This window comes from Etheostoma spectabile, chromosome 7 (assembly GCF_008692095.1).
Source record: "Etheostoma spectabile isolate EspeVRDwgs_2016 chromosome 7, UIUC_Espe_1.0, whole genome shotgun sequence".
NCBI lineage: Eukaryota > Metazoa > Chordata > Actinopteri > Perciformes > Percidae > Etheostoma > Etheostoma spectabile.
The window spans coordinates 13,007,858-13,021,645 of NC_045739.1; the positions used below are offsets into that span (position 1 = coordinate 13,007,858).

General features: G+C 42.5%; 1 protein-coding gene across 8 annotated transcripts in view; it reads left to right on the top strand.

The window, feature by feature from the left end:
- Positions 1 to 13,788, top strand: part of casz1 (castor zinc finger 1) — a 95,319-nt gene that overhangs the window by 67,907 nt on the left and 13,624 nt on the right. For 4 of the 8 annotated variants that reach the window (XM_032519931.1, XM_032519928.1, XM_032519926.1 and 1 more), the window contains exons 4-9: positions 756 to 821; positions 1,251 to 1,346; positions 3,367 to 3,463; positions 5,928 to 6,092; positions 7,601 to 7,773; positions 8,457 to 9,325. In XM_032519931.1, the coding sequence (XP_032375822.1) occupies positions 756 to 821; positions 1,251 to 1,346; positions 3,367 to 3,463; positions 5,928 to 6,092; positions 7,601 to 7,773; positions 8,457 to 9,325 (1,466 nt within the window). The remainder of the gene's footprint in view (positions 1 to 755; positions 822 to 1,250; positions 1,347 to 3,366; positions 3,464 to 5,927; positions 6,093 to 7,600; positions 7,774 to 8,456; positions 9,326 to 13,788) is intronic. The other 4 variants (XM_032519930.1, XM_032519934.1, XM_032519927.1 and 1 more) reach the window with 3 other exon arrangements.

Here is a 13,788-nt window from a genome sequence, read left to right on the forward strand (position 1 = left end):
GGGGGGGGGGCTAGTGAGAATGTCTGGCAGGGCATCCTCCCCTCTGGGCCAGATTAACCTCAGGTCATCCCCAGTGCAGAGTTGCTTACATGGAGCTAAATGCCATTTCTGAAAGGGGGTAAACAGAACCAAAACTGTATCATGACTGTCACTGTCTGCTAGCTCCTCAATGAAGGGAATCACATCACAGGTGACAATAAGCACACAGCATTCCTCGGCACCCCTTTGTAATGTGATGAATTCCTCTTGATGTCCTGTTTTGAATTGAATCTGATTGAGTTGAAACTGACCAAGTCAGCCGATTAGGTCTATCCATATGCATTTGAAGGTGCAGTATTGTCTTACATCTTTAATAGAACTGAGTCCAGACTGATTGGTAACAACTAGATATCAGCCTTAGAGCCAAAGCCCTTAGAGATTATCAGAAAAGACCTTTTCCGAGCTTTTCTTCCATACCCCCATTATCCAGTTTTGCATATGAGCACTCACCAAAATACCCCCATAAAAGATTAATGTACCTTTGCTCCTGCATTTTGCCTTTCATTGGTTGGGAGACCATGCATCAAAGTGTGCGCCTGCTATCCCTGATTCATACGGCACATGAAAACGCTGTTGTGCCACAAGAAAATGTATATTGATAGTCCAAAATTTGGGTGCGGCTTGTAAGTAAATATTGTGTCAGTTTGTTTTTATTAACAACAGTCAGCCCAACCTCACCATTAATCCTGTCTCTTTTGTGTTTGCTATTGCATTAGGAATGGCCTGCCACCAGATAAACCCGCCAGCGACGACATCAACCTCTACCAGAAATATATTGCCAGGTATGCAAATCCCTCAATGTGCTACAGCAATGAAAAAAATATACCCATAACAGATAAACCTTTTTTATCCACTGATGGTGTGTTTTACTCAGTGATGTAACTGCATTGTAGACTGGTATGAGAATGTTCTGTGTGCAGTAGATTGATTAAGAAAAGACTCCAATGTATGTGCCGAGAGGAAGTAGAGGGATGAGGGGTAATGAAAGTGAAATGGTTTGATGGTAGCTTACTGTAACTGGTTGAGTAAATGCTCGTGGTGTGTCTAGCACTAAAACATTGAGAACATAATTCTGTGTAACTCTGTACCGTTAGCTGTGACTGACTTAGAGAGGATATGAGCTTAGGCCGGGTTCTCCTTGAGTTCCGCCGTTTATTGTTGAACACACGAGGAACTGACTGATCTAAAAAGTCTGTCATTCACACCAACAGAGACAAAAACATCAGGGGAGGGGAGGTATCTTGCGTTTCAATGGACACAGAACAATGTCCCCCATTCTGGATTCATTTTGAGCCTGCACTAAAAAGGTGATTATCATTTGTTTGTTTATTACGTTTAAAAAGAAAGAAAAACAGCATTTGAAAAGCCAAAGTGGCTTTGGCGTTAATGATTACTTCTCCAAGCCATAACATGAAGGGCACAAATCAAAGCCTTGGCACTGACAGACACACACACACATACACACACGTCCTATTCTGCACACACATACACATACGCACAAAACCACTTCCTTGGACTGATTACATTTTGCAAGAAGATTTAATTAAGGAATTTTTAATGAGGCTTCTGCTGGCACTGCCAAGAACTGTTTTGATATTTGCGCTGCATAATGCATAAAATTTGTCTAAACATCTCGGCAGTTGATGCACGGGGAGGCTGCAGATAAGCCCAGATACAGTTTCAATTTCCGTGTTGGGGTTGGAAAAAAGAGAAAGGAAAGAAGAGGAGGGAGGAAAAAAATGGAAAAGGAGGGCTCATAAAAAGGGCAAATGTAGCACCAAGGGTGGAGGTAGAAGCGGGGGAGGGTCTTCTTTGGAGCTAGGGCTAATGAGTGCACACTAAAACTAAAAAAAAGCTTTGTAAACATGTTCATACCGAATCCTTGGGAAAAAAGAAAAATAAGTTCTTCATCTCCTCACCACACTACAGTTTGATGTTTTAAAGAGCTTCCCTGGTAGTGTTGAGTTGCAGTTTTCACTCTTTAAATGCTTCCATGCACCGACTATTGCCTCGGCACTTTGATCTGTGTATCTCTATTGTAACTAGAGATGTGCTGCAATCTCTGTATCGTGGCGATATTAATATTTAATCTGCTGCTGAATAGCAGCGGCCCATTAGGCCTCCAGACGCGGCAGTGGGAATTGTCCAGAGGCAAAGTGATACAGCGGGCAATGAGCAGAAGGGTGGGCCATAGTCTTGGGGGGGGGGGGTGAAAGTGTGTGTGTGTGTGTGTGGTGTGTGTGTGTGTGTGGTGTGTGTGTGTGTGTGGTGTGTGTGTTGTGTGAGAAAGAAGAGATAGAAAACACTAATGCCTGGGACATATGTTGGCTTTAATGTGCGATACGCGTAGTTTGACTTTTGGTTTTGTCTTTATAAAAGAGCCATCAAACCTTACTGAAGCCCCTCATCACATGTTACACACAAACACACACACACACACACACACACACACACACACACACACATACACTCTCACAGACAACTTAAAAAGAGTAGTGGATATGCCGTTCAATTAGCTTAATGAACTCAGCAAAGTGATCTGTAAATGCAGCTCTGGGATAATCCTAACAAGGAAAAAACAGAAAGAGAGATGGAAAAAATATTACTTAGCCCCCTTTTCCCCCTCTCCTCTGCACTAGCAGATGGAGCTCTTGGCAGCAGCAGTGCAAATGTTTATTTGTGTGTTTTCACTGGTAATTGGAGGATTTTAACAGTCATCATCGTCAGGCTTATAATCACCACCGTAAAAGTGGCTGTACTGTAGCAAGCAGCCGGCTTTTTTTATCTAGCGCCAGACTAAATTCTGTTTTTTGGACTCCAGATGAGAGAGGAAAAGGGTTTAGGGTGAAAAGTAGACAGAGCTAGGTTTTTTTTTTTTACAGCGTTGAGAAATAAAGTAGTCATGGGGCTACCGATCCTTGAGTGGGTGTGTGTATGCGTGTCAAAGGAAAGGGTTTCAGTGTAATATGTGTCTCTTACGGCTGCTTTGGAAATAAATGGAGTTAATTTGGTTGAAATTGGTGTGACAGATGGGTAAATTGTTGCAGCAGTGTGGAAAGCAAAAGTCAGTTTGAAGGTGTGAGCTGTGTTACTTTAAAGGTGAGACGAGCATAATGCCTTTGAAAACTCCTTCACCTGATTTTCTTTTGTGCTGTTCCTGGTATTTTAAATAATTTATTCACTAATCATTCTCAATTTGCTGTTGATTATTTTTCAATCATACTGACATATTTCTGAGCTGCTTTGTCATTCAGCTTTTGCATCCCTGCAACTGTGGCGGTTTCAAATGTGTAACTGTTGAAATGTTTCCTGCAACTTGGTTTTCAGATTCTCTGGAAGTCAACACTGTGGACACGTGCACTGTGCCTACCAGTACAGAGAGCATTACCACTGCATGGACCCTGAGTGTAACTACCAGGTGAGCGTGAGTACTTTACAACTTTTTTGAGCATCACTCAAATACACATTTTCTCCTTTATTCTGCAAACTTCAGTTTAACTTTAGTGTCTCACAGTTCAGTTTTTCATTCAATGAGAAAAATAAGACAGACGAAATTTAGTTTCAAGTGCCCCAACTGGTTAAAACTAGTGAGCGCTTTAGTTGCTTTGTGACAAATTGGATGTGGTGATCCTAGGATAGACAAAAAGGATAATATGTCATCTTTTCATTAGTGGTCCCAACCCAGGCAAAGTCTACGCAGATGATAAGTCTGTTGGCGTTTGATCTGCCAAACAGATAACATCCGTTCAGTTTGCAGGCGTCCTCCAGTCACAGTTGATCTTTGACAATTGGCCTTCTATCGCAAGGGTTAATTGTAAATATGCTTGAAATATGCCTCTTTTTTATCTATGTGTTCTTTTTTCAAAGACATCTGCCACTGACTGGGGGCCTGCCTTTAATCCCCTTTCACGTTATTAATCTTGTCCTGGTCCCAGGAGTTGTCATGTAGGGCGCAGAAAGGAGAAAAAACACAAAGCAGATCATAATACAGGCCTTGTGTTTGCTGTAGCATATGGCCTGAGAGAATTAGACAAACACAGGAAGATTTGTCAAAGATGTCAAAAAATCCTGCACAGCTAGGGCTGTGTGTGTTTTCCTTCTTTTTCTAACAATTTTCTGAATTAAGCCATCTTCAGCTGTAATCTCCTTTGTCTGCTCCTGATCAAGAGAGATTACCGCTCAATAAATATTGTTTATGTGGTGAAAAGCATTACAGATCTAAGCTTTCATTTTCTGCATAAATCCTACTTCACAGTCTGATGGGCCACATTCTTGGAGGAATACAAAGGAAAATCATTTCATGTCATTATTTAGAGTGTTAGTTCAGGTTATCATGGCAATTTCCACGGTCAGGTCCACATTGCTCTGTTGCTTTTGCGTTGCGTGGAAACACAGATATGCTCTGGAAGCTAGCTCTCTGGGATGTCAATACCCTGAAAAAAAAGCAGGCAGTGATGAGCAGCCCCTTTCGAAGCGATAAGTCATGAAATGTTACATGACACACACTCCTGGAATATTATCCCACTGCCAGCCTGCGGGCTATTGGCTGAGTCTTAACATTCTCCTTTCATGGGCTTGTACATGAGGGAGAGTGTGCATCTTGCCACACTAGTGGGAATCCTAAAATAAATGTAGCAAGTGGCTCCCAACCTTCATCACCACTCAACTGAAAATGAGATCTTTTTCCCAGTCAGCTCTCTCCATGGCCTATTTTGGACGGCTTGATGGATTGAATGTACCATGACCGCAGTTCAACTCATCACTAACTATTAGATACCAGAAAGCTCAAAGTCTAGAACTGAACTCTGGATTTTTCAGGAAAATTGTTCAAAACGCGATGAACCCGAAGCATTTCTCAATTAGATTAAAAATCCTAAGTGTTTGCTCCTACAGGAGTCAAACACAGAGATATGTCAGAAATATGCAGTGGGAAACAGGACAAGAGCAAGGGAATAAACAGCTGTGTGAGATCTTAGCTGTTAACTTTTGCGCGTGTGGAACTCATGACACAAAGCAATTACCCTACTTTGTACAGCAATTAGTTGCTTTTTAGAATAGTTCTTTCTGATGTTTTCCCCTCAACTAGAGATAAATATGGATTGAAGACAAAACTGTCTCATTGATTTGCGCTCTCCCGTTACAGTTTCTATAACATCAGCTTAAGCCCAATTACAGAAGATTTGGTTTTCTGTTTCCCTTTCTTGACTCCTGGGTGTGGAAGGGAATTTTTAGTCATTTATTTTGTAATTTTAGAAGACAGGTCTCTTTGCATATTCACTCATCATTACAGGCAAATCCTCCACCAAAAGCAAGTGTTCATGCTTTAATTAAAAATGGAATCATATCTCAGCGAATTGAAAGGGAAAACGTTTTTTTGGTTCGCTTGTTTGTTTGTTTGTTTCTGTTGTCTTGTGTTTTCCCCTGTGCATGTCTGAGAAACCATCTGCATGGAACATAATTTTTCCAGAGACAGAAACATCAGAACTGTGATCTTGCATGTCAATTGATTCATCTTAATTAAAAAAAATCTGGTGTAAGGAAAAAAATTATGTAGAAATAGTGAGTGTATGGGTACATACACTCAAATGGAACATACTTCATGTTCCATGTTAAAGCTTCTCCTGCGCTTAAAAAGTCTTTGGTGTTGCCTTTGGATAGGACACAGCTTTGAGATATGCAAAGTAAATCAATAACCACAGAACACATCATCTTTAAAGACATTGTGGCCCTCTACATTGCAGTGTGCACAGCCCTCCCCAACTGCCAATTGGCTCCTGCTTGTTGCAGCTGCTGCTTCCACAGAGATTAAGTGACTTGTTGCTGATTCGGTGACTGGTTTGAATAAACACCAACCTGTTGCCGTACATTTTCCCCCTCCCCTTTTGCAGAGGTTTACCAGTAAGCAGGATGTAATCAGGCACTACAACATGCACAAGAAGAGGGACAACTCTCTGCAGCATGGCTTCATGCGCTTCAGCCCTCTGGACGACTGCAGTGTCTACTACCATGGCTGCCACCTCAATGGAAAAAGCACCCATTACCACTGCATGCAGGTACACTACAAAGACTCACACCTACTCCACCACCTACACACATACCCACAATAAACCGACAATCACGTAGAGGCATGCACACACGTGCTCAAGCATTACATACAGTACAAATAACCCACAACTCATGTATAAAAAACTGTGAAATATAGTTCATCATTAAATTTACATTCCAGAGCCACACAACAAATGAGGTTGTCAGTAAACCAGATCTCACACAGTCCTTATAGAGCCTAAAGCCTGGTTCTGTGGGAACCAGACAATGGCCCGATCTGGGAAGTCAGGCCGCTCAGAGTAAGACATACAGGACTACAGGATGTTTGAGAGTCACACAGTTTACCTACATCTGTGAAATGGAATTACAGTCCCACACTTTTTCCATTTACACCAAAGTGTCTTTAAAGAGCAGTTTGGCAAAACATGTCCTAAAGTAAATAAAAGAAAATTGAAAAAGAGTGAAGACACGTGAGGCTGCTTGTGCTTTCCCCACCTCTTCACTCTCTCGCTCCTTAATTGGCATGGATAAAATTCAGTAAGGTGTTTATATAAACTACACATTTTTCATCTTTTAGTACCAAGCAGCCAGTTGAAGATTATTCCCCCTTCTAGATTTGTTTAATTTTTTTTACATCTGCTTATTTTCAATGTGTCATTGTGCCAAAAGCTTTCTCGCCGACAGGTCAGCAGCTCAGTGGAGGATGGCTTGAGATATATTCTTTTTTAAACCCCTCTAATGGCGTAATTGTTATAAGGACATATCAGCCCTTGTTTTAACAGTCCCTGAGAACCTGCAGATGTTGGCATCGGCTCTCTTGATTTAGGGGGGGAAAAAACAGAGTGGCATTTTTTTCATTGTTTGACTCAATATGGAGAAGTTGCCCAGTTTGTGATGGTGAAAAGTGCCAGGGATGATATACAATTGCTGCTTTTAATTCAAACATTACCTGTTTTTTCCCCCTCTGTTGGCTCTGAGGGCTCATGAGTGCCAGAACATTTTAAACTAAAGACAGTCATCTTACTCCCATCTGCTTTCCTCTGCCCCCTCCGACTCTCAAATTTGTTCTCAGAGTTACAGTAAGTTAGTGTTGACTTTATCATAACACTTAAAATCTGAATTTCATTTTCTGAAAGGCAGTTTTGCCAGGAAGGTACTGTAGTTTCAGCTATCTGCTGTGACCAGTGCCTCTTTCAGTGACTTTTTTTTTCTTTTTATCCAATGACATAGTTGTTTCCAATTCAGTGGTTTGACTTGAAAGTTATACTGCTTTGAAATGCATTACCACAAATTAAATTGTGAACATGAGAAAACAACCTTCTTTTACCCATTTCTAGGCCACTAGCATTTTCCTAACCACACTGTGCTCCTTTCTCTATGGCTTATACAGTAAATCAGATCTCTTTAAAGCATCGTAGTTGACTTTTTTAAAACCATTCTTGCAAACTGAAACTTTCATGTTTGCTGTAAGCTCAGATCTTGTTTTCGATTGCCATGCTTTGTTTTTGCTTTGCAGGTGGGCTGCAGCAAGGTGTACACTAGCACCTCAGACGTCATGACCCATGAAAACTTCCATAAAAAGAATGCCCAGCTGATCAACGATGGCTTCCAGAGATTTCGTGCCACTGAGGACTGTGGCACAGTCGGGTGTCAATTCTATGGGCAGAAGACTACACACTTTCACTGCAGGTGAATGTTGTAGGCCTAATGTGGCAGATGCTAAAACATAAGCATGAATTGTAAATGCATTGAAAACACTTATGTATTTTCATTTCTTTTTTTTGATCATCATTTTAGTAATTTTTATTATAAAAACGTGGGGTGACTTACATTTGAACAAGCGCTTACAGTAGCTGCAGAGGCTCATAATTATTGCTCATAATTGTTTACATAAATATGAAAGCCAACAAATCACCAGCCAAAAAATAAAATGATTCCTCATTGAAAAATAAATAGATGATAGGCAACACACAAGTGAAATCACAACAAATGACCTCCTTGTTTCTTGGACTGCACCATTAGGATGTTTAAACATCACAGAATGACAGTTAAAAAGAAAAAGGGGGAAAAAACTCTAATTATAAAGAGAATGCACCACAAAACTATTATCAATGGAGATAGAGAATCATTTGGTTGATTCATTGATCTCCCTCCCTGGAATGTATCCCTCTGGCAAAGGTTAAAGGTAGCGATGTGTCAATTGGTTGCTGCTGTGTTGCTGAACCTCTTCAGTTATTATCACTCCATTGTGAAGTATTTGAATCATGTGGACCGTCCCCATGACCCCCAACTGCACCGAGGTACGGAGGAGTCCTTGCAGCAGAGCACCATAGCAAATCATGTTTTCCCTTTGTGTTCCATTCTTCTTTCAGGCGCCCAGGATGCACATTCACCTTCAAGAATAAGTGTGACATTGAGAAGCACAAGAGCTACCACATCAAGGATGATGCCTATGCCAAGGATGGCTTTAAGAAGTTTTATAAGTATGAGGAGTGCAAGTACGAGGGTTGCGTGTACAGCAAAGCTACAAACCACTTTCACTGCATCCGCTCAGGATGCGGCTTCACCTTTACCTCCACTAGCCAGATGACCTCCCACAAGCGCAAACACGAGCGCCGGCACATCCGCTCCTCTGGGGTCATGGGCCTCTCTTCCGCCTACCTGGCGCCAAAGGATGAGCCAGAGGAATCAAGCAATGATGACCTGATGGACTTCTCGACCATCAGCAGCAAGAACTCCAGCCTGAGTGCCTCACCTACAACCCAGCAGTCCACCACTGTATCGCACCTGTTGGCCACACCTACCACTGTTGTCTCCTCCTCCTCTACATCGGTCCACACCCTCAAACCCACATCCTCGCTGCCCAGTGCAGGCCAGCGAATGTCCAGCCTGCTGTCCCAGGCCCTCCCCAGCAACATGCCCGTGGCCCTTGCTCTTTCTAACAATGCCCTGGCCGCCTCCAATCCGTTCTTCCCCATAATACCCAGGATGCCTCTCCAACCACCTCCGCCAGCCGCTAGCCTGATATCTACAATATCTTCCGGGGCCCACTCCATGCCCACCGACTCACTGACCCAAGGTTGCTCCACATTGGGGGCAGATGAAGCCATGGCCTCTACCCCAACATCCTTCGCCACCTCTTCCATCATGGAGAAGATCTCAGCAAGCAAAGGTCTGATATCACCCATGATGGCCAGACTGGCAGCTGCTGCCCTGAAGCCCTCCAACAACCAAAACACAGGTCAGTCACTTTGTAAAAAGTCATCATTGTGCCTAATTTATGTGGATACTTAAAAACAATTACACAATGGACGGGCCCTTGCGCCTCTGTGCTCGTTGGGGTTACTGGTTGATGCCGCTCCTTGCGTCTGTGCATTTTCGCGGCACTCAGACACTGCAAATTGTCACCAATGAAAAGGGAAATCCTTGCTGAGTTCAACAATACCTCACACAAGGGTCTACCTTAAACCGTTCAAACGTTATGAAAAGGCATGTGGCTTAAACATAAGTGGCAGGCCAAACTGTCAGCAATGAAGAGGAACTTTGCTTAGTTCACTGACAAGACTCTACCTTAAACGGTTCAAATGTTATGAAGGGGCGTGGCCTGAATAAGTGGGCACGGTTTAACATATAGAGGGCAGCTCAGTATCACATGTATACCACACATTATTAGTTTCATGTAAATCGGATGAAGTTTGTCAGATAATGCTGACTTCCTGTTGCCAATGGGGGGGCGCTATGACCAAAAGTCAATTTTGGCCTAAAAATGTACTCCGGCCTGGATTATCAATCGTGAGAAATTTTGGCCAAATTGGACAAAGTACACTACAGTTACAACAACTTCTTTGTTCATCGATAAATGGCCGCCACACCACGCCCACGCCATTGGACAAAAAGGTTTGCTTTTAATAACTTTTCATCTTTAAGGTGTTGAGATGGTACAGGCCGAATTTGAAGTACATTAGTTGAAATATAATCTAGCACCTTGACTTTTAGGTCTACTCCCTGTTGCCACTAGGGGCTGCTATGACTTAGAGCCAATATTGGCCCGTAGATGTCGTAAGGGTTGGACTCTTATGAATCCTGAAAAGTTTTGAGCCATTTGGACAATGTACACTCAAGTTAGCTTTCCATGGCAAAACGCACAAAATGGCTGCCCTGCCACGGCCATGCCCTATGTCGAAAAGTTTTTAGGAGGAATTTGTTAAAGTACGACATGGAAATTGGCCAAAATCACACTAATTTTGAACTTTCAATTAAAAATGGTGGACTTCCTGTTGGGTTTAGGGTATGGTTTCAATGACGTTTTTTGTATGCCTTGACATGATACATATGTGTACAAAATTTGTGAGTCTATGTTAAACGTACTGCAGGAGCTAATTTTTCAGGGGGCACTAGCGACCTATTTTTCTGTGCCTATTCCCAAAACCCTTAAAACACGTAAATTTTCACCAGAATTGATGCGATCGCCAATTTTGGTGAGTTTTGGAGTATGATTGATAAGCCCCTCAAAAAGGCGATTCATTTGCCTAAAGAATGGAAAGGAAAGGAAAGGAAAGGAAAGGATATTGTGGTACATTTAATATTGTTTTGTTGTGAACTGGTGGTCAGACAAAACAAGCAGTTGAAAAACTATCAATAAATCCAAAATTAATTGACAGATTAATTTAGCCATCTTAATATTTCCTCTCCTTAATGCTGTAACTGAACCAATTTATCACACTTGCAAATTATAAACCCATGAATCGATTGGTAGTTAATTGTAATGGTTAGTTTTGCTTGTTACTCTATTTATAGACAATATGTGAGAAAACAATAACCTTTTGTGCTATGTCAGTGTCCAAAGCGAGTATACTGCATGTATTCTAAAAACCACATTTTTTTCTATGTGGACCTAACTACAGCCAGAGCACAGAGAGTGCACTCAGAGGTCATTTCTGTCACTATCCCACAGTAGAAAAAAAGGCAGAAAAACTGCCGCTTTCAGGCTCAAAGGGACATACCGGAGGCATAGTCCTCTGCTCGGGGCTTGTTATTGTGTTGATTGTTTGTTAGATACCCACAATCCATTTGGAGATAAATGCGCTGACAGGGGAGAGTAGAGCCTGTAAAAGTCTCTTATGATGTTCAGAGTGGGGGCTCCTGGGGCTTGTGTCGAACATGTTTCCTCATCATTGGTCTCTTATCTATGTCTGTGCCCGTTTCAAGCAAATGGAGGTGGAATGAAATTAAGTTCAGAAATTGCAAGAACAAAAAAATGTTGGGTGTACTCTTTTTTTTGTATCTTCTTTGCAAACCGATAAAAAAACAGAAATCGCTCAGGCAGAAATGACTCAATGCACCAGAGCTGAGAAAGAGCGTTTTTTTTTACTGACACAAGAGCTCAGACACACTTGCATGCATCAGCAAAGACACACTTTTTGAATTTCTAGAAACCTTCTGTTCCCACAAAAACATGTCAATATCTATTTAGCATAAACACAATTCACATAAATTTTGGAGGTAATTGCCTTGTCTATGTTTATCATATTGCTCTAAACAAAGCTTCTGAAAATGAAAATGAAGTTAAAGCATTAAAATGATATTGTATTGCACAGCACGCTCTTGCATTCAGTAGCAGCGGGGCCTCCTGTGCTGATCATGAGCAGGTGGGGTGTGGATTGTAAATGGGGCTGCAAGGGGGAGCGTCTCCGGATGTTGGGACTGGGAAGGATTACAATTCCTGGTGGTGTTCCTGGAGCAGGACAGGCCCTGGGAGAGAGATGGGGCAGCTGCTCCGGGGAGCCGAGCTGAGCCCAGGCTGTCAGCCTGAGCTCCACCTCTGGGCTTCCAGCAGGTAGTCTAAACACTGGGAAGGCCCCCACCGAGGGTGGGGCCTCCACAGATGGTGCCTTCACCACCTCTCTCGTTGTCTCACTGAGAGGCTGCAACTCAGATCTCTCTGCTTGATAATAAAGCTGGTCTGAAAGAATCTCCTCTGTCTCAATCACATACTTAATGGTAAAAGTGCAGTGCAGATACAGGGTGGAGCATCAACTTCAGTTTTGTTTCTCATATTTGCTTCATAAAATGTGTGAACAGGACATTTGGGGCTAAAATGAGGAGGAAGTGGTTTGTGCTTCTCTATCTAAAAGGTGTGAGAAAAGTCAGTGTTTGTGGCTATTTTTCACAGTGTTTATTTTTTCGTAGGGTTGTGAAACTTATTTTATACTGTGGTGAATTTAGAATTTTTCCTGTTTCTGCTTTCAGTATTTTCTCAGTATTTTATTTTATATCAATGTTCCGCTCTATTTTACCCCTAAGTGTTTTTCCCAGAGATTCAAGTATCTGAAGGGTTTACTAATTAGACACACAGTACAAATGATCTTTCACAAGCTCTGTATCTTATCCGGAGTAATTACATGGTGATACATTATTCCTGGATAATTTCCAGAAAGAAGCTGCTTTGAGTCAAACTCATTTGTTCTCCCTCTCTGGAAAGTGGATAGAAAAATAACTTCATGATGTGCAAGAGAATAATAGACTTTTGTATTGTAATACACTCTAAAAAAAGTCATTTATCCTCCGATTTGGTGAAATATGCTTTAATCTGCCTGATGATCACATGTAGATCATGTAGTGAGTGGCTGCTCTTGATATAATGTGCTCTCATTTGGTCTGAGAGTTGATTTAATTGTTAATGACAAGGCAGGATCTGTCTGGCTAGTTAATTTTGGGTGTCCTCTTATCAAGTTGGGGGGAGGGAAGGAGCGCTAGGCCGAGACTTGTACACATTCAGTGATCTCAAACCAGACGCAAAATGTTTGACTGCTGTTTTTCTTTAGCTCCACCCCAACCCCACCTCCAGCCCCTCCAACCTCAGCCATTGTCAAACTGAACTGACACTGACACTTCCCCATCTCCAAGCTTTCAGCTGACAAGGCCCAAGACTTGCTTTTCCACTCCTATTCTGCCTGATATGTCTCTGGGTCATCTTGTAGGGGGGGGGGGTTGGACTCTGGTCAGTTTCTCCCTGACGTAGGCTGGTCATGTTTTCTCTCCAGCAGGAAAAAGGAGAAAAGCCTCACCAGGCTGAGGGCCAAGGGCACACACTTGGTTGCCCACGACCTTGCCTGTCACTATCCCTCAGCACCAGCCCTGATTCCTAAACAACAAATTCATCACCAAACCAATCACGGCCACTGGTGCTTCTCAGTCTTAGTGTCTAAGAGGCTACACCAGGGTCATCTCTCCCGCTTTAAAAAAAAGAAAACACCACTTATTGTCTTGTCAAAGCCTAGCTTTCTCTGTGTAGCCCCAGGACATATTAATATTTGAATCCCTTGGGGATCAGGGGATGAGGCAAAATTCACCTTCCTGTCAGCATTTTTACCCCACATCGTCCTCTGGTCTTTATTTATTTAATCCCAGAGCTCCTGTCTCCACACACAGCTTTGAATACCTATTTGGAGGAGAATGTGATCGAGAGGTCATGCTATTTGAACCAATCTGATTGGCTGTCAGCTCCAATCTGACCGACATAGCACCCTTGTTCCTTGTGGGTATGCTCAGTGGCATTGGCTGCCGTCCGTTGTCAGGCCAACGAGCAGCCTAGGAAGGTGGGAAGGAAGGGGGGTGGCCAATCTGAGACTGCCACTTTCCCTCAGCATTAGCATCTCACTTAATGACCAGTTAAGAGTCAGCCTGGCAAATGAGTTGTGACAA